This window comes from Gavia stellata, chromosome 8, assembly GCF_030936135.1.
Source record: "Gavia stellata isolate bGavSte3 chromosome 8, bGavSte3.hap2, whole genome shotgun sequence".
In the NCBI taxonomy this organism is placed as follows: Eukaryota; Metazoa; Chordata; class Aves; order Gaviiformes; family Gaviidae; genus Gavia; species Gavia stellata.
This window is the reverse complement of record NC_082601.1, coordinates 11544697-11568998: the sequence shown is the minus strand read 5'-3', so window position 1 is coordinate 11568998 and position 24302 is coordinate 11544697. Positions and strand designations below refer to the sequence as shown.

Here is a 24302-nt window from a genome sequence, read left to right as displayed (position 1 = left end):
CAAAAATAGAATGCCACTTCAGCCAGCAATACAGGGCATGTGTCACTGGAGATAAACAGAATGAATGAGATCCCATCACAAATGCCTTCATCTATTCTGCCAACTCACTCTGGATTCTCAAGTATGTGGCAATCCCTTGCACAGCTGCAGGCTCTCTGAAGCAAGCATATGTCCATGCTTGTCTAGTGACCAGCACAATGTGACCCAAATGTTAATTACAGCACCTCTCAGCTTTACAGTTTTTGCAGTCTGAGTTTTTCCCCTTTCTTCCTGTGCCTCTCCAGTAACTGGCTCTATGGAAGAAGAAGCAGAGTCTCAAGCTGAAAGGGAACTGGTAATGCAACTTGGGAAAGAACAAGAAATCCCTCCTGCAAGCCCTAAACAAAACAATATCACTTAGACCCCTGGGAATCTAAGGGAGACACGCTCTTCCTGAAAGTTATCATCATCCTCAGGCCTGCTCAATAGGGCATGCAAACTAAGGCTCTTCAAAGAAGGAGTGGTTACTTGCAGAATAACTAGAAGAATGTTGAGCCTAAAAAAAGTTGTAGACATGCCCATCTGTTCAAATATGAATTTCATAAATTTGAAAGCAAGATGAGTTGTTTTGATGCTCTGTGAAATCAAAGACAGGGCACACCCAGGAAAAGCCCTACCAAGGCTACTGGTGATAAGTAAGCATAACATATGAAGTGACCAGCAACAGCAGATCAGTTTAAGTAGAAGGGATAAAAGAACAGGCAGAACAAGAATTCACATTATGAATCAAAGTAAGGAAGAAGTCCAAACTGTTGAAAAATATACTTGTTCTGAAAAAGTCCTGCAGCAACACAGGTCATAAGTGGCTTACCCTCTCTATTTTTAAAGTTCTGAAGTGCATTAATTTTAGTATAGTAGTTAGATTTCTCAGGGCAGCAGATGAACCACATTTCAGTTTCAAGTAAGTTATAAGTTTAGAGCAGTGCTAGAGCTTGTCTGTGGCAGAACAACTCTCCAAAAACCAAACAAAACCCCACCTTACCTAGACAGGGTTTTCATAATGTCGTTTACATTGGATTTGGAAAGAAAAAAGTATTAAGACAAGCTATATTTCTAACTGCCTAAGCTGAAGTTTAAATACTGGTTTGTCCTTAGCAGGTAGGCAAACCAGGGAAAATCTTAAGGAGAAACACTGCAGTAAAGGTACCTAGTATGTTCCCACTCTTCATGGGAAGCATCAACTAAATCCCTGTTTTAGTTTAGACTGCTTCCACCTGTAATGACAGTCTAGTTGATACAGAGATAAAGGATTACTCATTAACAGCATGAAGAATAGAAGTCAGAGGTCTAGTATTTTTTTCTTTCATCTTTTAAATGATAGAATTACAGCCATTCACTCGAGATTTCTCAGCGTACTCTTGTTTTCTATCACTTTAGCAAGCCTCATCCAGTTACATAACACACACCCAGAGGTGCTTTGGGATGTCTTCTCCAAATATTAAGCAGTTTTAGATCATACTAAACAATAACAACCTAAAAGTTTAAATAAACATCTAGTAAAGACTACAGCATATGGGGTAGATAGATGTTAAACTTCAAGGCTAATTTAATTATTCTCTGTATTAGGCAGCCTTCTTGAAGTAGCTTTCTGTTGCAATAAACTCCTGTCTACTGTTATGGGAATGGTAACTGGACTGGTAAGTAATACTTTCAAGAGATCATAGATATGATCCTTACTGGTAGGAGACCACATGGGTCACTGCATGAACTCCTGAATCTCACAGCTGCTGCTTCTTGCTTGCTTGTCACTAAAAGATTAGTGTTGTACAAGAGTGCCAGAGCAGAAGAGATGAGACAATGAAAGCTACCTCAGACTTCACGCAGTGATTAAAGTCACCCAGAAACTCACTGCCATTACTCTGGATCTTTAACCCTAACTGTGTTACAGACAGAAACGTTAAACATCTCAGATGTGTGGAGAGGGTTCAGCCTCCTGACTGAGAAGTGAGACCCATTTCTTTTAGTTGGTTACACACTTCTGGGCGTTTGACATCTTAGTGTGGTATATCTGAACCACTGAAAACCTACTTGTGCCTCCTTAACCCCTTTATATTATACCATGTTTTCATAATATCTTCAATTTCTGCCTACTTTAGTAGGTGCTTAACATTGTATTCCACCTCTACTTCAATTCTTTTCTTCTGAAAGCTGAATGCATTCTCCGTGGTGCAAACCACCACATTAGCCAAAACACAGAAGTGTGAATAAATTATTCAGAGGGTTTCAAATTCTTAAAGATCTGATAAAACCAGAATTATTCTGAAGAAGATGAGGGCAGAGTTTGGCATGGCTCTTCAAACCCTTCCACTTGACAAGGCATAACACCAATTACAACCAGGCAGTAGTACATATGTAAATCTGCACTGTAAACTAAAACTGGTAACTTCCACACAAATTACCTCAGTAAAAATACTGTATGAAGAAGTATCGAACAGCTTCCATCTCTTGCTGGAGTTGTTACTTGTCTGTACTGTGCGATTACAGAAGAGGAATCAGAGCGATGAGAAATTATACTGTTTCACTTACTATATAGTGACTACCTGAAAAGCAGAAAGCATGAGCCTAGAATACCACTTCCGTAGCACTCTGAAGTGCTTGACTCTTATTTTGAAGGCTGTGTTTTGTATACTCTGCCAACTGACTCTAAAGATGCAAAGAGGGAGGATTCTCTACTTTATTACATCCAGCCAGTACTTGTTTCAAGAATCCATTAGAGTTTTGGTGCTGACTAATTAAATTTCTTAACTTTCTGTAATTAAGTCCAAATCTGTGTACCATCTACTGCATGGTACAAAGTGCTACTATCAAAACCAAATGGATCTCATCAGGTCTGCAGTACATTAAAGTTGTATTCCACCAGTTTCTGGCATAGTAGCTTAAAAGAAAAACTGGAAGAATTCCAAACACTTCTACAATTTCAAAATAATAATAAAAAAAAGAAACCCCTCTGGTTCTCCTGAGACCTTCTAAGCTACTTAATACAGTACATGGATGCTAAAATTGTGCCTGCATCCAAGTCACAGAAACACTGTATACCTAAAAACAACTCACCCCCAACTTTCTCGGTACTCTACTCGTATGTACTTTGGGGTTGAGGGAAAAGAGAGGAAAGAGGGAGAGTTCTACATCTGGCTTACATCAAACTATCAGATATTCAGTCAGTACTTACACATCCATGTGGTGGCCAGCACTCTGCAACCCATCCCCCATCTCCTTTTCTATTGCACTCCACTCACTGTAGGAAAAACAAACGAGAAACAACATCACACATGAAGGGTAAGGGAAGTTAATAAGCTGCATCCTGTATATAGTTTCTTTCCAGGTGACACCTGAATAGAAACTGCCTTAAAGTTAGACTTGGCCAAACTGTTTTTTTCCTCTAAGCAGCAACACTGACAATGTGGAAAGGCTATTTATGGCACTTTGTTAAACAATTGTCCCTGCCACCTAAACTCAACCTCACAAATATACTTAGTTTGAGATTGTTTTTGAGGAGAGTGAGTCTTGTTTAAATAGCTAAAACTCAATGTAAAAAAAAAAAGAAAAAAGAAGATACTAGCACTTAAAAGAAAGGGGGGTGGGGGGGGCGGGGAGGCGGGCAGGAGTGGCGAGCAGCAGTGGCAGCAGCCGGGAAGAGAAAACTTTCTAAAACAGAATTTGGTCTAATATCAAGAAGAAACTAAGTTTTCCAGACTCGCAACATATCAGATAGAAGCCTCTCATTCCAAAAACTAGAAGGTGGGATTTGACATTTGCAAGCATTTTACTGATCCTGAAACCGTTTGCTGTATTTTGTTTTCTGTTTTCATAGTAGATTGCTGTTTAGTTCTAGTCATTAAAAAATACCAACTTATAACTGTCTCATAACTGAACTCCCTATTCACATTAGGGAGATCATTTAGATAAAGAAGGAAACAGCGCTACAATAAAGATAGAAAGAGACTTGTTCTGGACATCCAAGTATGCACACTGCAATTTTAATTGTGTCTCAGCTTTGTGAAACCTTATGAGATTTCTTAGTTAGAAGAATTACATCCACAGCTCTTTTTACAAGAAAAAAAGAGGAGGGGGTCCCCTTGTATTTCACATAATTTATGTCTAATGCATCTATTCTGTCCTTCACTTTTTCATAAACATTCCACTCTGCTGATGTTGACATTTGTTTGTCTTTGTGTTATTACAGAACTACACCTAATTTCACTTTAAAACTCCCAATGAGAAAGACATCTGCAATCCATTAACCCAGAGAATTAAATTTAGCACTTGAACAGTGTGTAGAAGCAGGAGGTTTCCCTTAACCAGAAGTTTAGATTCTTTAATTCTCCAGTGAGATGGAAAACTTGAGCATGCAATTCACTCATATAAATCAAAAAACAATTGGCAAATTCACTTAAAAAAGGTACTAAAATTGATAGATGTAATTGTTGATTTTTAACCCTTAAAAGGACTAGATGCTTTTAAGAGACAACCGCATGAAAATAGGTGGTAAGTTACTTTCTGAAGAAACAGAATGCCAACACAACAACAAAAGCCCCAAAGGTCTGGAACACAAAACAAAAAGCGAAAGTCTTCCACTTGAGACTAAGCTCAGCAGATCCAGAGATTGTTATATCCAACACAGAAATCTCATTAGAACTCCAATATGAAGTTTTTCAAGGCAGGCATTTAAATGTTTCGTATATACTTTTCAAAAGCATAACAACATAACCAACAAATTCCCTACTCTCTCTCTCTTTATATATACACACACACACCCCCTCTTTCTACGTACATATTTAAAAAAATGGATGAGCTCTTACCTGAATACTCTTCCATAGTTGCCATGGACTTTATAGACACCATATAGCCGGTCAGCTACCCTCTAAAACATTATTTAGGTCAATTTTTGGTCATCAACATTAAGTGCAATTGCTTTGTGAAAACCCATACACAAACTTCAAGATGAAGCCTTAATGTTTTAATACAAGTAAACAAGATTAAGCCTAAATCTAATCTAAGCCACTACTGAAGGAAACAAAATCAACAGCATTAAGCCTTTGAAGACTGAAGTCACAGACAAGGCTATATTGAAAAGTAACATTTCAAGTATTTCTTTGGAAGCACCCATGTATAGGATATGCCTACGGAGACCACAAATAATCAAGTTACCTTCAGGTTTTGATAATCAGATGTAAGGCATATCCCCCTTTACCCAAATAATGCCAAATTTATATACACACTTGCTTATTTAACATAAAGATGGCAAGACAAAAGTCCATCCTATCACCAAGACTGTAGGGAAAGCTTCAGTAAAATTCTAACAGTGACTTGATTTTTCCATCCAGCTCAGTGAAACAAAGGAAAGGAAATGACATATCTAGCTTGAGCAATAAGTTCTGCAATGGATAGCTCATTTCAGCTGTTTGGAGAGTCAGTACCTGCTGCAGCCAGCACTACGATGCTGGCAACAACCTCAGAAGAAAAGACCACATGTACACTCTGAAGTGTGACTTGTAATCCAGATAATGCTCTTGTAATTGTGATGTACCAATGAATGAGACTGGAGTTCGGTTAAGAGTTACCATTACTGGTCTGTCAAAGCAGTAAAAAGGAAATATAAGCAAATTGCCCAACAGACCTCATGCCCATACAGCCCTGAGAAAAAAGCACTGTCAGTAGAACACCAGTGATTAATCCTCTCAAGAATCTCTGCTCAACAGGGCAATCAATCAATTACCGTCCTCTCTGCTGCAGTTTCCATCAAAAATCAAATCCCTGTTGAACATATTAATAAGCAGTATCATGCTCCTCGTTATTGGAATTGTAATTTCCTATTTCCTTTTTGTGACTTTAAAAAAAAAAATCTTCCATTCTCAACCTATAGAGTATCTTGATGCATGACATAATTGTTCTCATCATTAGAAAGAACATTATTCATTACAGATCGAAGAACAAGCCAAAAAAAGAAAAAGCATGCTGGGAAGCATACACAATTCACACTACAAGCTCTGGAAAACAAAGTATTATATGTCTGACCAGAAAACTGTGTTTTGGGGCCCTTCCCAGCCCAGACATCCAGCAAAAGCAACTTGTCTGCTGAGTAGAGAGCAGCAGACATTTCGATCCTCTTTAAAACACCTCCTTCTGATATGCGACCATCAGGGGAGAGGGCAGATTAGCAACATGCATGTCTTTGCTCCTCCAATGACTGTCAAACTCAACCACCACATTTGGAACTCTTTCCCCCCACCAAATATGTACTAAGTCAGCATCCCGCTCCTTGCCATCTCCTGCCCCACGCTCCAGAGCCAGACTCTGAGGCAAAACTGCCCTTCTTCTGGAGCACATATACCAGTTCTCTTGACTAAAGAAGAAATACTGCTGTAGAAATAAATTATAGTATTTGTCACGACACACATGGGAAATACTTACAGCTCTGACTCGCAGAAGGTGTGATATGACAGACTGCAGTTCATCGCTATAGTGTTTTAGCTCAGTAAATCTCCTGGGAGCAGGAAACAGATAGTACATCATTAGCCATCACGAAAGCAAGCTTTCACAGAATGCAAGATAGAGCCACAGTGCTACAGCCAGGGAGACGGAACCTGGATTATGTTGAGGTGGAATTAGCTGAAGACTCCTAGAAGTGACTGCAGAGTTTAATTTCCCTAAAGCGAACAACCCAAAGCGTAACTGCTATTTTTTTTTTAATGTAAATGATGAAGGTTCAGAACAATTTAAGAGACAAATTTTTATGAAATTAAGTAGTTAACTGAAATTACTACATCTTCATGTTAGGTTTTTTTAAAAATGGGATTTATAAAAGCAAGCATGAGTGAATAGGAAAGCTTCAAATAAGTACAAAGCTGAAATCTGCTGAAGCATACATACTTCTTAATAAAAATGTGTTCATATTTCTGACCTGACAAAGATACTTTACTTTCAAGCTGCCATCTAGCCAGTTTTGAGTATAACCTTTCAGAAGTTCAAGGAAGCATTCACAATTGTCACAATCCCTCAAAGGCTAAGCTGTACGGTAACTGTAATTAGTTACATATGAAACCCTATTGAGACCTGAACCCTCACAGCAGTCACGCATGGCTAAAAGCAATCAAGTCACTACAGCTTAGCAAGGCACCAGTCAGGTAACCCACTGCAAGTGACCATGTGCTCACTGCTGGCCTGCCACTACTGAAGGAAAGAGGCATTTTATCTGCCACCCCAGTTAAGCCTTGGTCATAGTTTAAGGGGATACATTTAGCTCATGCTAATGACGAAGCTGAATCAGTTGCCACAGCTTTCCTAGTGACAGGTAACTAATTAAGCCACAGCAACAGCCACTTCTGCACATGTAAACCCTCCCTACTACACACAAGTCTAACTCATGACCTACTTTGGTACACAAGAAGGTATTTCATCCAGATGGGAAGCCAGAAACATCTTTATTTTCAGATCATTGTTTAGGAATTTAGGTAACAAACACAGAAGAACACAACTAGAATTAAGGAATGGGAGACTAAGATTAGCCTTCCAGGTTGATGTTCAAGCATTAAAACCTTCACCCCTCCTCCCACCACAGGCACACAGTCAGGCTTTGTATTTCAGAATAGTTTGTACCCAAGGGGTCTTACTGAAATGAGTCAGGTCACTTGTTTTGGGTGACCAAGTATGAAATTCCAGGGTTTTTCATTTAACACCTCTTCTTCCCCTGCCAGGAAGTCTTCCCCTAAAATACTCTCCTCCTTACACTCAGGAAGTAGGAGCTTTATTACCATTTCTAATATTTTTGATCTCCAAGGAGCATCTCTTACAAGATTATGACACACACAGGGTTAAAGTACATAAAAAGATTTAAAAGCCAGCAGAGAAACTGTATGGGAAAAATAAATATAGTCATTGATCTGCACAGTGGGGTTTAGAGAGCAATCTTTTCAGTTTACACTTTATAAAGTATGCACCAGGGCTGCATATTGGACAGCTGCAGACACATACAGTGAAGATATTTGAAATAATTGAACTAAAAACAAAAGATTAAAAAGCATGCCTTCAGCTCAGGAAGACTCCTCTTTCCACTCCAGAAATTTATAATGAAAAGTTTTATTTATCCTGTTTTGTGGCAAGAAAACTTTTAGGAATGCCGTACTCCCTGAAGGCAAGAGTCAGAAACCTAAGGGGACTTTCAGTATCCTGGACTCCTGCAGCAATAGATCTTCTCCCATGCCAATTCTTCCTCCATTAAAAAAATAAAATAATAATAAAATAAAATAAAAAAATCACCACTTCAGAACCAAGCTGTCTTCTTTTTATTGTCTCAGAAAGACATAAACCCAAGTGATGCTATTTTTTGCCCAGTCTTCTGTGAAGGTTGAAAATTTTCACAAATACCATCTTTCAGGAAAAACTGTTTTTAAGAGACTGGTGGTGTTGCAGATCAATGGTTTATTTCAAGTATTTGCTTAAGTCCTACTCATTGCTCATGTAAAAAAAGTTACATGAAGTAATTTCCAAACTGAGTTTGGTGAGGGATACAAAGGGATGTTTACTTCCCAGTGCATCATAACAACAGAAGTGTGAAACGAGACATAGCTTTGGAACTCAGTAACTAGAGCAAGCCTAGTGCTTTTCCCTTGGTTTTACTGGTACTGCAACATCACCAACAGTCTAGATATTTAATTGAGCTATTAAGTAGAACTTCAGACAAAATGAAGAACAGATCAGTCCACATTTCTGTAGGAACATCACTTTGTGCATTCTGTGCAGCAGAACACCTCCCTACACATCAGGGAGGGTAGCACCATTTTCCTGTTTTGTGAAGGAAGATACTACAAGAATGGAACTGTTCACTAAAGAACAAGTCACTTGTCCAACTAACAAGACAAAAAAAGGAGAGTTACTTTTTTTTTTTTAATTCTGACTTAGGAAAGGATTTAGTGTTTTCTAAAGAAACTTTTCACCAAGAATGCTATTGTTTTGATTACAGCACAGAAAGAGAACAAGAGGATGGGGGCCATGCAGCCAAATTAGAAAGGTCTGCAGTAGATACAAATTTACCTCTGAGTATCAGAATAACACGTTTCTATCACCATATTAGTCCATCATTAAAGATACAAATTGCTTCCCACAGGAGGAGGTTTAGTTCCCAGTCTACATTTGAACTCCTAGAGCAGCATTGTTTCAGCTGTTTAAAGCTCCTCACGTTGCTCTAAGCTGAAGGGTGCAGCTCCACAGCACCTCGAGGCAATCTGGACTGGGAGTTGCAGCTATTCTTCACCTGAACCCCTCCTGGTCCAGGAACTTGAAAGCCTACACTCCACACAGCAGTCAGATCTTTTGTTTTGGCAAGGTGAGCTTGCTGAACCTACTTTACCACCCAGTCACACAAGCACCAAAGCTAACTTAGAGGGGTGAGGTGTCAGATTCCAGGCATCTCAAGCATTAAGCGTACTAGGCACAGCAAGGCACTGCTCCTCCTGTTAGAGCCACACATGCTATACTAAATGATCTCCCTGAATTAAAAAAAAATACAAGTTATGCTCATCAGTTATTTATTAAACAACTTGCATCCAAAAGTTCCATTTGGAAGCTATGTAGCTGGCAGAATACAATAAAAAGCATGTGCCATATCTCTTAAGTGCTGTGAAGTCTCTATTGAGAGATAGATACTCAGGGACTGTTTTTGTTACAAGTCCTTCCTCATGTTTTCCTTGTACTAACTCTTTGCCTGCTTTTTACCAAGCCACTTCTCACAACAGCTTTGCTTTCTGAAACATTAAGTTACCTCAAAAGGTTACAGCATATTCCTCATCTCAGCCTTAAACAGTCTTGCCCACCTATGCCTATAGGCAGACCACTGGCGAAGTTTCCCTGCCATGAAAGCAGGAAAAGCTAACTCCTACTAGCCACAGATGAAGATCATGGAGGATGAAGCATTCAAACAAGGGGCCAATTTCACCAGTAGCTACTGAGAGAATTGCTGTCTTTTAATTTCATTCATGAATGTTACCTTTTATATTAAACCCTAGCTAAAAGTTTCCTTGCTGCCACAGAAGGCTGCAAAAAGCAAGCACAATAAAAAAGGAGGGACTGCATCAATTCACAGGTAAGTCCATAAAGAGGTTCAGAAAGGTATGTACCCTCTAACATCCTTACTACAATATCCATAGATGCTAGAGAAGTACAAAGGGAGCAGACAACAGAAAGCAGTCAGGCACATGGGCTCTCCCTAAACAGCATCTCCTATTGCCACTATTGGACAGCAGATGAACCCAGAAGGGCACTTTGTATGGGTCTCCGTTGCTTATAGACATCAAACAGCAACATCTCTTGACCCTACTGCTGCACACTAATGTTTCTAACTATTGCAAAAGTAGAAACTCTCATTTTACCCTTCTCACATCACCTGGGGTATGATGAACCTCCCACTTACATACCCTGACAATTCTGACTAGTTTTTTTGATTCAGCAACTTGCTCTAGGAAGCTCTGGGATAGGCACTAAACTGCAACAGAGCTGAACTGACCTCTGGACTTCCAAAGGCATCTGTGAAAACTGGCAGCTTGATGAGAACTATGAACTGCAACACCAGGGTGCATGCATCCAGAACTGCATAGTAGCAGATTTTTGGAAAGACCTACTATCAATCTGTATTCTGTTCACACTTGTAAAGATCTCTTTACAAACAAATATTAAGAAGTTCTTTTTCTGAGTCTGGTTATTTTTTTTGTCCCTTCCTTTTAATCTAGCTAAAATGAAAGATTCATTCTGCATGAAAGCGATGGCATTTTTCTGAGTGTTTCCTGCTCCTAGAAACAGGATTTATCAAACCTTTTCACACTACCTCCTTACTGGGCTTCTGTTAAGATTTGAAGTGCAGAAAGATAATTTTTCTTTTCTGAATTTATTCTAAGGATATAGAATATTCTGTCATCTGAAGTTGCAGTTGTAACTGAAAAAGGGAAAGGGAGGGAGGAAGGATGTGGAATCTTACTTGTCTGGGTTTTTCACTCTGAATGTTGCATTAAGAGCTTTTAATCTGGAATCTGCCTGAAAAAAGGGGAAAAAAAGCTTTGTTAATTTAATGCAATTAAATTCCAGTGACAAAAAAATCTCAGCCTTCTGGCAGCATCATTAGAAAAAAATCCTGCCTTCCTGGCATATTTAAATCTTCAAACATTGAATAAGTTGACACTAGCTGCCCTGCATGTCAGATTTTTTTATTAAAAAGTCAAAAAACTAACCTATTTTTGTGAACTAGGATGTAAACAGTATCCACTAAAATTAAGCTGGTATAATCCAAATACCACAAAAATAGTCCCTTCTTAACATTTTACACAAATCATGGAGTTAAGATACACAACCCTACATTCTTTTTAGATGAAGCAATTAGGTAACATAAGACCATATGGACAAACTACTTTATATTTTTCAAACCAAATAAAACTGGTGGTAGAGTGACCTCTATATGCTCTTTATTACTAGGAACAGTTCCCCAGTGAAATCAAAATCTTATATATGGTGTTCTCTTATTTTATGACTTGCTTTACAGAAAATATGTAATTTGTATGTCAGAATAGAGCCATTTTTAATGCAAAGTTCTCTTCAAGCATATACAAACCTCTATAGAATAAAGTTCAATACCTAATTAAAGACGTAATTGGCTACTTTTCTTTTTGAGATGTTGGTTTACCAATGACTGCAACAGCAGTATGGAACCTCTTTAAGAAGGTGGGGTTTTTTTCCAGCTTAATTGAACATTAAACTGTGCAGTGGGTATTTACTCTTAATAAGACACCAACACAGATGAGATATCCCAGCCTCATCCACAGAGGTCCCACATCACCACAACTTTTCATTTCTATATGGCATTTTACATACAGCTCACTCAGGGCTCATCTATACTGCATGAAAACTCCTACTCTGGGAAAATGGCTGGAGTCTACTTTTGATCAAAACATCCCTCTTTTCGGTGAAAGAAAAATAAACACATCTTGTGAGGTGTATAGATTTCCTATAGCGTACTCTTTTAGCTAACAGACTGTGCTACAACTGCTAGCAGTAAGTCACTTCAGCAGTATTTGTTAGTGCTGGTATATGACACAGGAATATTTTGTGCACTGTTACAGCCAACTCAGAGCTTGAAGAGCTTTTTTGAATTTGACAGTAAAAGGAACACAGTGTTTCCCCAAACAAAGAACGCAGTTCTTCCTTTAAGGCCCTTTCAGTAATTTCTACAAATGAGACAGATGCAGTTTGAGACTGTTCCACCTCCCACTGCATTGGGGCTGAGCAGAAGATACCCGTATTTGAATATCACTGCAAGTTCTTTTCACCTGGAACCACCTCCATATCTGGAAAACACTTAGGACAGCATCCAAGTTGAGGGAAAATCACTTTCTTTCTTCAAACTAGGATGAGTGGTATGATGGAAATCCTGCTAACTTCATCTGTCCTTCTTCCAACCACCGAATAACCAATACAAAACATAGTCCACAAACCAAAAGGTAAGTGAATGAAACCTGCAAGACTATGACTGATACTGGAAGAAAACACGTTCATTGTCACCACTACATGCAGCGCTCCTCTAAGAATATCTTGCAAAGGGAAGACAAAGGCAGCATGGGGAAGCATGTCCAAGATAGCACAACAAACAAAACACTGCAGTAACTCCAACTCCCAGCCCAGGCTTTATGTTTATTCAGAGTGCTCCACAGACTTGTATGGCCCTGGACCTCCACTGCTTTATCCCCTCAAGTCACTACACATGCCAGTTAGATTTCAGGTCATTCAGACACACCTACATGTACTCCCCACACATTCTCTAACAGTACAAACACCACTTAGGTACACTGATATTAAATCAGAGTCCTTCCCTTTCAGTAGCTGTTTGACAAAATACTGTATTTATGCTCAAACAGCAGGCACCAAAGCTATTTGAGTTTGTTGGGACAGCACGCACATTCAACAGGGTTACACTCGAAAGGATTGCTTCCTACATTACAGTTACAGGACAAGTTTCTGCCTTTTGTTACAGACGCATGTAATGCTCTGAAGGAAGAGTTCAGCAAGTACACGAGCACTGTCAGGCAGGAACCAAGATCCTGCCAATGCTCAACTGTCTCAGTAGGGTTATTTCCTTCTTGCCGTTAACAGCGCAGCAACTCCCACACATCACTTTTGAGCATTTTCACCACACAGAGTTACGCTGTTAGAAAAATGTCCGTCCAGTCTTAAACTTGATTTAAGACTAATATGCACAAGCATTTTAGACATTAATTCCCCATCAAATGAGGTACAGTCGAGGAGTTTTCAGACAGTTAACTCCTTCTATGATCCTATAATCATTTAGGTAAACTACAGAGGGGGGATATTTTCTCTTTCCTAAAGGAAGGGTTAAAATCCCAAGTGACAAATCCCTTAAAGAATAAAATTAAGTGCTGGGGGTGGGAGGGAGGAAAGGCATGATTTAATGATACAGTTGGCAGAGTAAACAGTCTCCAACATCAACATTCAGCTATAACATGCTACACTGCATTAATGCCTAATTTAAAGTTTAGTTAGCCTGGTTCAAACCCTTTGGGACAAAAGGCACATCCTGCTTTAATGCATCAGCAGCAAAGACAGCAGCAGCACATAAACCAGTGGTCTGATTCTCATCTAAGACATGTAGTGAATAGAGGTTTGTACTCCAGTGTAGTGCTAAATAACCCCCAATCTTGAGGGGTTTATACTTCAGATGTTGAATAAAGCAAAGATGCTTTTCCCCAGGATTTGCAAAAAGTTATTTTTCTTTCCTAAGGAGACAGGAACTGTAAAAGGTAAACTATACACACAACCAGATCCAGAAGGGAAACAGGACTTGCTCATCTCATTTAATCTACAATATGGTTTCAGGTAGACAAATAAAACTCATAGCAGAATGCTGAGGATCTTTCCTACACACACCACTGTGTGCACTCCTGAACATACCCTGCTAGTACAAACTTTCTAAACTCCTATGAGTGTATGCTGAAATAAAGATGCGTTGACTAGGAGAACACAGCTTGAAAGCTTTACATTTTTTGCATTATGAATACTAGCAAAATGCAAGCCCTACTATGATGGAAGAGAATTATTGTCAAGTTATCAACATTAGGTGTCAGTATCAAAGCTCCTTGGACATTGAGAAGAGCACCAGTGATTTTATTCAGCTCTCGCTATTTGGATTAATTCTTCATAATACACCTAGTTTTCAGCCGTGATTTTGCAAGAGTTGATCATGTTACAATGAAACAAAAGCTCAGTATTTGTCCCCATATAGTAACTTTTCCAGACACAGCCCAGCAATCTATCAGCTTCTCACAGATTCTCCTTCTCTACAGACATGTGACCTTTGATCATTTATTCCTGCAAGTCTTCCACCAGTTTACCCAGTCACCAACTCAGTGACATCAATGGAGACAGTACTAGTTCAAGACACATTCTGTTAAACAGTTAAGTGGCACCAAAGCCATCTCAGTCCCTTTCAGCAATTTACCCTTTTAGATAAGTCCTACAATTCAGACCCCTTTGCTTGCCTTTTTTTTTTTTTTTTTTTGACACCTTGCACCTCTTACCAGGCTAAATCTGACACCCACCTTTAAAACCATACTAAACTAAATTGACAACATACAAAAGCACTGCTATAAACTCAAGTTCATTAGTTTTAAAGCTTATAAGGATCATAATTTTATATTACTAGCAGAATTACAAGGCTGAGCATCAAACATAGGCATGTACTAACAAGCCTGCTAGAGAACTTAACAACTCAAGTCTTACCTATTACATGCTAAGAACACCACTGTATTTTGTAGTTACAAGTATACATAAAGCAATGCCTTTAGCTCATTCTAATAGCAGACAGCCTTTCATAAATAGCCTGTGTCACAGCAGTCATGAGACAAACAGTTACAGTAATTACCTTTAACTGAAATCCAGTCTCATTCACCATTTCTTTCCATCCACCTTCCTAAAAATACGGGAAAAGAAGGTTCTGTTAGAGTGACTTAAGAGTGCCACAGCTTTTGCAAGTCCCTATGATCCAAACGACATCACAGCTGAAAGGAGAAGAGCTTCTCCAGTAAACCTCGGTTCTGCCTCAGCTACCCTCCATATTTCATTTCAAGAATCTGGGTTAAGAATAACATGTCATTATACTAACCTCCCCAAAAAACTCTCTCCTCTTCACTATGTGTCAGTGTGCTCAATTACCTCATTCTATCAACTGGAGGCGGAAGCCACACAGCTTTGTTTAAGGAACTAGCTCAGCTCTTTAGAAAGAAGGGTAGTTATCTATTGCCTATTAGATTATCAGCAGCTCCAAGGACCTGTGCAGCTTGAGGCAGTGTGCATACAGAGAACATACAGGCAATGACTGATGTGATCAGTTTACGGTGCACACACAGTCACCTCGCTCACATGTAGTGGTTGGTTGTCCACTGCTTTCAGTTCCCATACACTGGCTCATCTACATACTATACTGTACTGCGGTAAACGTATCAGCTCAGTACACTACTTGGGAATCTCTGATCAAAGCACAGAACAAAGTAACACCCAACATCTCCTGAAGTTGAAAATTGCAGAATGCAACACTTTAGCTGACAATCAGATCACAACTTTTATGAGAACATATGAATGGATCATGATTCAAACCACAATGCTAAAGAAACTGTGGACATCCAAAAAGTGAATTGGAAGTCAGTACTGCCTCTGCAGCCAGTGGTATAGCATGGTAGCTATTTCAGGTTTAGTCCTAGGGAAACTTTCCCAACCAGCACACGTTAAGTTCCCAATATGCTGTTCCAAAGAGGTGGAAATTCTCTCTTAGGAGCCTTAAACCTAGACGGGAAAAAAGTTGTAAGGTACATTAGAAGGCCAATGGTACAACTGCAGTGGGTTATTAAGAATCTTCTATATGGACAAGCCTCTTCCACTTAAAGTTTATTCACATTGTCCATCCTTCTCCTACACACAGAGCAAGCTATGGATCAATGAGAGGGAAAAAGAGCAAAGGACAAAGTCTTAAAAAAATAATCACTGAAGAATATATTTAGAAAGCACATCACTTTACCATACCTGTGTTAAAAATGAATAAAAGATTTTGTCTTGGCAAAGAACAGGATGTGAAGCCACACGTAACAAGAAGTTTTCCAAACCGATTCTTCTTCTTTCCACAAAATCTGGATCCATATTATCTGCTGATAGCTTATGCCAAACAAAGTCAGCCTATTTAAACAGAAGAATGTCAATAGTAAATAAATAACTAACAATACAAAGCAAGCTGCAGCCTCAGCTTCCTTACCCTTTTTTCTGGCAAAGGTGGAACAACAATATGTGGATAGGTAACTGACAAATAATTCCTCAACAACTCAAATTCACTGTAACGTCGCCACAGGGAGTCCACTGGGGCGCACTGTCCCTCACTCTGGGACTCAACAGCTCTGAAAAGATAAAACAGCAAATTTGAGCATTAGTAAGCTATCACCTTCTCCCTCATACCATCAGTACAGTTATAGCAAAAGACCCTGAAAATAGTTACCCAGTAATGATTACTGCATAACTTGCCCATAATCTAAAGTAACCTTAATTAATTTCATGTCTATATACTTCATTTAAATATATTTATAATTCCTGCCTGATGGCACTCAAGTTTTTTAGTAACACAGGAAAAGTCCATGCATTTTCATCACACCACAAGCAAACAGGTAGGTCACAGTCAAGTGACACAAGTGACTTAGTTCACATCACTACAGAATTAGACATATTTCTCTTGGAACAGTGTTAGGCTCCAAGCCAACACAATTTCGCGAGCAGCTGAAGGATACAGAGTATTACAAGAAGGAATTTACTATTCAATGGGAAAGCCTTACCTCCGAGGATAAAAAGGCAATTTTTTTTTTGCCTGCAACAGCTAGAATAGTTAAAAATATAACTTTTTAAATACTAAGACATTTTAAAGGATATTTTTAGAAAAACATAGCAAATTTCAAAGCACTTCCAATTTTTTTTGTTCAAAGTGATAACTTTATATTTAAGGACTAAGGACATGTGGTCTAACAAGCTAGCTGGAGTAAGCAGGTACAAAACTGATTCATCTGAAAAATTTGTTGAAAACTTAAAGCCAACATCACCTAGCAAGGTATTAAAGGATTTCATGTTACTATAAAAGGAGAAATAATGGAATATTATAGGATTGAAAAGTAATATAAAAGCTTGAAAAAATATGCTTCTTTATACAAGATGTTTAAAGCAACAGAAATACCTTGCAATATCATAAAATAAGCATCAGGTCAGTAACACTTCTCGGCAGTTAGCATATGCCAGAATAAACACAGAGAGAGAATTCAGACAAGGCACTTAATATAAGAACTGGTTTCTGTTAAGTGACTAATTAGCATACAAAGCACGGCATAAACCTACATGAAACAGTACTAACTATGTTATGAGATTATCACAGCCTAGTTGAGGTTGGAAGGGACCTCTGCACGTCTGTAGTCCAACTCCCTTGCTCAAAGCAGGTTGCTCAGAGCCATATCTGGTTGAGTTTTGGGTATCTCCAAGGACAGAGACTCCACCACCACAATGGGCAACCCATTCCCATGTTTGGCCACCCTCACAGTAAAGAGGTTTTCTTATGTTTAAAGAGAATTTCCTATATTTGAATTTGTGGCCACTACTTCTTGTCCTCTCTCTGTGCATCACTGAAACAGTCTGACTCCATCTTCTTTACCTCTCCCACCAGGTATTGATACACATGGCTAAGATCCCCTGAGCTGTCTCTTTCAGAGGCTGAGCAATCCCATCTCTCTCAGCCTCTCCCTGCACATCAGATGCTCCAAGCCCATAATCATCTTCATGGCCCTTCACTGGACTTGCTTCAGTATGTCCACATCCTTCTTGTACTGGGGAGCCCAGAACTGGGCAGCCCAGAACTGGGCACAGTAAGTTATGAACTACAAGTACTTACTCATATGGTACCAAGTAGAATAGGGTACTACATTATTTCTTCCAGCAGAATTCAGGGTATGCAGTTCTTGAATTCATAAGAACTTTCTAGAGTAAAGTTTCAAAAGCATCTAAAAAGCACAAAAATTATTGATTTTTTTAAGCTATTCTTAACCTACAGGGTTGAATTTCTAATGATGTTATTGAAAAACAAGCAATCCCGCTACAGAGTAGCCCCAATTATTTGATACACTTAAACAAAATACAAGAAGCCTTTGTCATCCATTTCTGAACTCTAATGAGAGAGGAACAGCCTTGCTATATCCTCTTGTGTTGTTTTGTTTTTTTTTTTTAAAAAAAGCATGATTACATCTTGAGGTAATACAGAATTATGCAAAAGGAATTTTTTTAAAGGAGTAAGGCAGAACATTTTCTGTATATTTATACTTGCCTTGTGGAAAGGACATTCATTGAATTTGTAGAAAAAAATTCACAAGGAGGAAGAAAAAAAGGATGTATTCATAAGCATTCAACACAAACTGCTGCAGATTAAAACTGTTTGAGATTGACTTACGAAAAAAAGGCAAGCACACTGCTGACAGCCACTAAATCGCACTGCAAACATCCCACATAATTCTTCCCTATTAGAGTATTTTGATTCAATGAAGTTGCAACTGCAACCACAAAGTTTTGAAGAGGGTAAGCTCAACTTAGCGCTGGGCTGACAAGCTGTACAGCATTCTTCCGTACATGAACATTGCACAACTTAAACATTTCAAGAACACTTCAGCTAAAAGCAGGCATCTAGTGATTGTAGGAGTTGGAGGTAAATTTAAATAGATTAAGAATTAAACTACTATGCCCCGGAAGATTATTTGTTTAGTTGAAAGCTGAAGGCACACACCTGACTTCCCTAGAGAAGAAACTCCCAGCAGGGTTTGGTAAAAAAATTTGACCATTCAAGACACTCACATAAAAGTACTTTTACTCTCCAGTTTCAGCAGTTATCACCAGTTGCACTGACTTACGCCACGGGTTTCAAGAGCACTATTTCTGCATGGGTTATTATTAACCCCTAGGCAAGACTGCCACCATTACATCATAGGATTATGTGGACCCTGTCTGAGAACATAGTGCACAAGCAAACATGAAGAGGGAGACAAGAAAACACAGACCAGAACTACCCTGAGAACCCAGCCGCATCCCAGAAGGGCCCATCTGTGCTGCAGATATAGATGCTGCTGCGCCAGCAGGAAGACACCAGAGACTCACCTAGAGCTAGGCAGACACATTGCACAGAGCGAAACAGACTGTGGCCACCCTTACTCTAAGGGCAGGAAGATTACAGATCCACATCTCAGATCTGGAACAAGGAGTTCTCAGAACATCTGTTAGTTACAATCAGACAAGAAAGAGAGGAAGAAGAAAAACCTGCAGGATGCATTTGGTCCACTAAGAAAGAGAGGAAGAAAAAGAAACCTGCAGGATGCATTTGGTCCACTGCTATTAAATGTCTCTGTCACTCCTATGCATAACCATTCCCTGGCCACAGCAAATGCAGCCCTGGGATTAGCACAGGAGTTGCGCTTAACTAGCTCTTCTTTCCAGTTTTGATTTTTCTCTAATAGGTGAGTTTCATTATTCACCTTTTTTAAAATTTAACTGAAGTTTAAGACTGACCGCATCACCTCGTAACTAGAGGTAGGCTAGGTGCACACACACTACTGACAGTTTATGGCAGCCTAATGCATTTCAGACATACAGGAGAGTTACAGAGGCTTAAGAAGTTACCACCAAAGATAAACTGCAAGAACAGTTAACTTTATTTTTTTAAATATCATTCTTATTTTTCTTGTCAATATGAGCCCCTAAGGAAAAGTACTGCTAGCCACAATTATTTTTCATCTCCACTTAACTTAGTCTATGGGCTTACGCTGTCATGGGCAACTTTGAATATGAAGTTTTCCACCTCCTGAATACAAAATACTTAGAGAAGTTCATCTGACTGTTTCATTACAACACAGTGTGTGCTTAAGTGTTGTCTTCTGCCTCTAACCCAATCAATTCCCAATGCAGTGCAATTCTGATCTTATATTTATCACTTTCTGAATAACCTGTAACATCAATGAGCTCAGCACAGAGAAGAATGAAGAGGAGTTTATCTTTCAAGGAAGTTTCTGCTCCAGACATTCCTACTCCATTTTCAAGTGCACTTCTGTAGAAATACAACTTCACAAGGTATTAGAAAAGAACTACCCTGAATTTTGGAAGTATGCATTTGTAAGTAGCCTCAATATAGCACTCATATCAAATACAGTTACAGTAATATACATTAGTAGTACAAAGTTTGGTAGCTTGTCTTCCATAGTTGATTTGCCTTAACTCATCCTGCTCTGGCTTGCCATTCCTCCACCCACCCACTTTTGCCAAGTCAGCTTTATCGTGCAAAAGTTGATCTGTATTTTTCTTAGAACTCCCAATTCCTGCAGTCAAAGAGAGTCACATTATCATTTAATAAGTTTCCATAGTTTTAACACGACAAGTGTGAGAAGAGAACTAAAGAATAGTGCTGTGCTACAAACTAACAGTAGAAAAAGAAATGAAATCAAGAAGAATGAATGTCTTTAGAAATTTAAAAGTGACTTCACATATTCAAGTCTGTTTGTGGAACTACATATACTCTACTTCCGTAGTACAAATTACAGGTTAGAACAGAATGCACTTACATTTCACATTCCTATCCTACAAATATTGAAGGAAGGCAAATACACCAAAAGGATCATCACATATTTTAATAGTGTAGCAGTCCATTTATCATTTGTAAGGGTTCAGGTCAACACACCATCAGTAAGCTGTCATTGTAAGAGATCACAGCCTTCTGACAAGAGAATGTTTCACTGTGAATTATGCTCTTAACGCTTCATGACTGTTTTGCAGAGTTAATTATAAACTAGAAGCAGCAAAGACCACGGGGAGCCTTAGCTGTGCAAAAAAATTCTCAACATGCCTGCTCTATCAGCTTTGTATTTGTCAGAATTAACAAGAGCACATCAGTTATCCAAAAAACCCGAAAAACACAATAATGATAGTAGTGACATCTCAGTCCACACACACACAAATATCAAGCAGAAAATTAAATAGGAACCAAAAATTCTTAAAATGTCATCTAGGAGCGCAGCACTTCAGCAGGGAAGGAACACAGCTTTATAGAGGAGCCTAGTCCTACATCAGAACAAACCACTACTAACCCACAGTGGGGGTGCAGACACCCTGTTACTTGAAGTTTCATGTCTGCAAAGGGCCTCAAGAACTCAAGGAGGAAGGAAGGAGACTGCCAGACCAGATCATGCTACTCACCACATCTTCCCTGCCCACGCTGAAGAAACTAAGGAAGTTTACTAGATCTAAAGCCTACTTTCAATTTATTCTGACAAAGCAGATCTGTGGACAACAGGCTAGGCTTCCCTAAGTCTAAGTTAATCAAGCTTTACAACCCTTATGAGGGACACACAAACCTCACATTATACCCTGAAGAAAAACATTACATTACTACTAGAAAACCTTGAAGGTCAAACCTGCCTGCGTAGTTTGTTCTTTTTCAAATAGACAGCATCTGATACAACCTCCTCAACTTAGTCTGTGTTAAGCAGCCTGACATTATTTCTCTTCTCAGATCATACCTACTTCCTTTATTCTAACATGCATTTATCCTCACTGCCTTAGAAGTGTGAATGCTGCCTTTTTTTGGTTGTAGTTGTTGCTTTTATAACACAGTTCTTGTTTCTTAACCGCTTTTCACCCCAAACAGCAGGTAAAGGGAGCAAACGTGACAGCAAAACAGATAGATGCTTGCCCAGAGAAGTGTCTGGATGTTCTTCATTGTCCAACATCCCATGGCAAAAAGCCACACCCTAACAGTTCACCTCAGCGAGAGTCCACCACCACCCTGCCCCTCCTCTGCAGGATGGAAAGCCCTGCTGCCTCTGCTACTAACTAGGAGCACCCGCTCCAGTCACTTTTTTCAACAAGCTATGCAACTTCAGTTTAGTGGCTTCTAGTGAGCAGAGGGGGAAGACAACATTTCAGGAGCGCAGCTGTGTAGCGCCTAACAAAGAGGCTATGCTTTTTAATTAACCCACATTTTGAAGTTATTAGTACTAGTTTAAGATTCTCCTTTATACCCAGGCTCTAATAAAGTAAAAGCAGTCAAATTCTGCTCTCTAGAGCACACAACGCTGCGGAGTTGGGTAAAGGAGGGGAGCAGCAAAGCTCTTTGCAAAGCTACGGTGGGAAAGTACTGTACAGCCCTCAATTATGAGCTTGCGTCCACACCACTACCTTTTAAACGAGGTAATAAGAGTTGAAACTGCATGGATAGATTTGGGACAGGCAAGCAAGATGAGAGAAATCTTTTTTTAATCACACCAAAAATGTCTCCACCTGGTTACATATGAAACCATAAAATATCACCAATTACAAGAGCATTTCTCCCCAGGAACCCCGTTCCAGAAAGGAAGTAGAAATCCACAAAGGTACTCATTACACTTAATACCTTCATTACCATCTAATTTTTTAGACCACATTATGAACTCTACCATTAAATGCAAGTACTACAGACCAGTTTCAATTAAGATTATAATCACTTGTTGACATTCAGTCAAACTTCTCGATTTGTTTTGGTTTTAAAAACACAATATAATACTTGTACAGTCTTCAGGCAGGAAAACCATATGTTTCCCCTCTAAGTACAGTTTTAACAATGCAAGTTATTCATTGAATGAACCAACCTGCCTGAAAAAAATTAAAAGACAAAATTGAAACCTTCAGCTTTTACGTTCATAACTGATGTTATCATAAGCTATTAGAAGATTACATTAGTCCAAAAGTCACGTTCATTTGCCTTAATTCAAAGTGCCAATGTGAAAACTTTAGTCCATCTAATTAACCTCTTCCCATTTCCCATTTAAAACTAATTATCTTAAATGAGCCATTAAACAATTCTGAATGCAATAAAAAGAGGAATGGCTGCAAAATATTAAATCAGACAAGAAGGAAATACATCAGTTTATTTCCTTGTAAAAGCAATCACCTCTTCAATCGCAGAAGCAGTAACTTTGCTTTCAGCCTTTGACCTTCCAATGTACGAGAAGTGACACCTCCACTCCCTTGCAGCGGACAAGGTTCACTCTCTATAGAGGAATACCATTTTAGAGGGTTGGGCAATTTTTTCCATTAGCTATTTAGAAATGGGTCTCTGTATTTAGGCCTCTCAACAGACAGAAGAGCAATCATTATAGATTAACTATGTGCTTTGTAAGACACCAGAAGTTACCTGGCAAGCTGTATGATGAAGAGGTAGTTCTCTTGCCAGAAGATTTTTCACAACCAGGTTATTTTTCTTTTTTTTTTTTTTTTTATACTGTCACACAGTTTGCTGCATTTAACTAAAATATACATCTACTAGGCAGGTTAATGATTCATAGTATCAATTAAGTAAAAATCAGCAGTAAAGTAAGCTTTCAACTCCTCCATCTTCTTTTACCTCCTGACTCTCCCCTGCTTAAAGCTCATGCTGAATTCAGACTTTCTTCCTTTTTTCCCTAATACATCCTTTAGAGGGAGCAGACAAGTCTTCCTGACTCTCAATGATGAAAATCTGCATTTTGTTGTTTTATCAGAAGACAACATACCTCTGTGGGCATTCGTTCTGTGCCTCTCCCCAGGAAATGCATGCCTGCGCTCTTCACCTAGCCCAAGGTGGAATGGGAGACTTTGGGAAAGTAACTCAAACAAAACGAACAAAGTAAAAACTCACCAAGTCCCCTGGTGCAGTATTGCTACCACTGAACTGTGGTACTGATCTCCAAGTTCATTTCTCTCACAGAAACTTTCTTTAGAAGTCCTTGGATGGGCAATCCAAGATCTTAAGGGAGAAGCAAGTATCACTCATGTCACAATTTAACTAATGGAAAACTTTCCAAATACCTAAAGCAGAAATAAGATTAGTAACTTCCCCAGCCACACAGGGGGAGTAACAAGGAAATATAGTGAGCCACCCTGTCAAAGTACCTCAAAGGGAAGTAAAGACTAGTAGGGCTGGAAACCAGAGACCCTGCTATTAAGTAGACAGCTACCAGGCTGCGCAAAGTTGCACTACTTTTTCTTAAAGCCATATTTAAAAAAAAAAAACCACAACACACATACTCTAGTCATCATATTGTGTGACCAGGAGGACCAGGCTAGAGATCTGAAAGTCAGCAGGGACAGAAGCAAAGTTAACTAAATGGAAGTGTCCTACTACTACAGAATAAATTGTTTACTTTAAG

General features: G+C 39.0%; 1 protein-coding gene across 2 annotated transcripts in view; it reads right to left on the bottom strand.

Moving 5' to 3' along the window:
* SNX4 (sorting nexin 4) overlaps positions 1 to 24302 on the bottom strand; it is a 35256-nt gene that overhangs the window by 6958 nt on the left and 3996 nt on the right. For both annotated transcript variants that reach the window (XM_059820323.1, XM_059820324.1), the window contains exons 3-9: positions 16334 to 16472; positions 16108 to 16257; positions 14954 to 15001; positions 11006 to 11061; positions 6451 to 6523; positions 4839 to 4900; positions 3209 to 3274 (exon numbers count right to left, since the gene is read on the bottom strand). In XM_059820323.1, coding sequence (XP_059676306.1) covers positions 3209 to 3274; positions 4839 to 4900; positions 6451 to 6523; positions 11006 to 11061; positions 14954 to 15001; positions 16108 to 16257; positions 16334 to 16472 — 594 coding nt within the window. The remainder of the gene's footprint in view (positions 1 to 3208; positions 3275 to 4838; positions 4901 to 6450; positions 6524 to 11005; positions 11062 to 14953; positions 15002 to 16107; positions 16258 to 16333; positions 16473 to 24302) is intronic.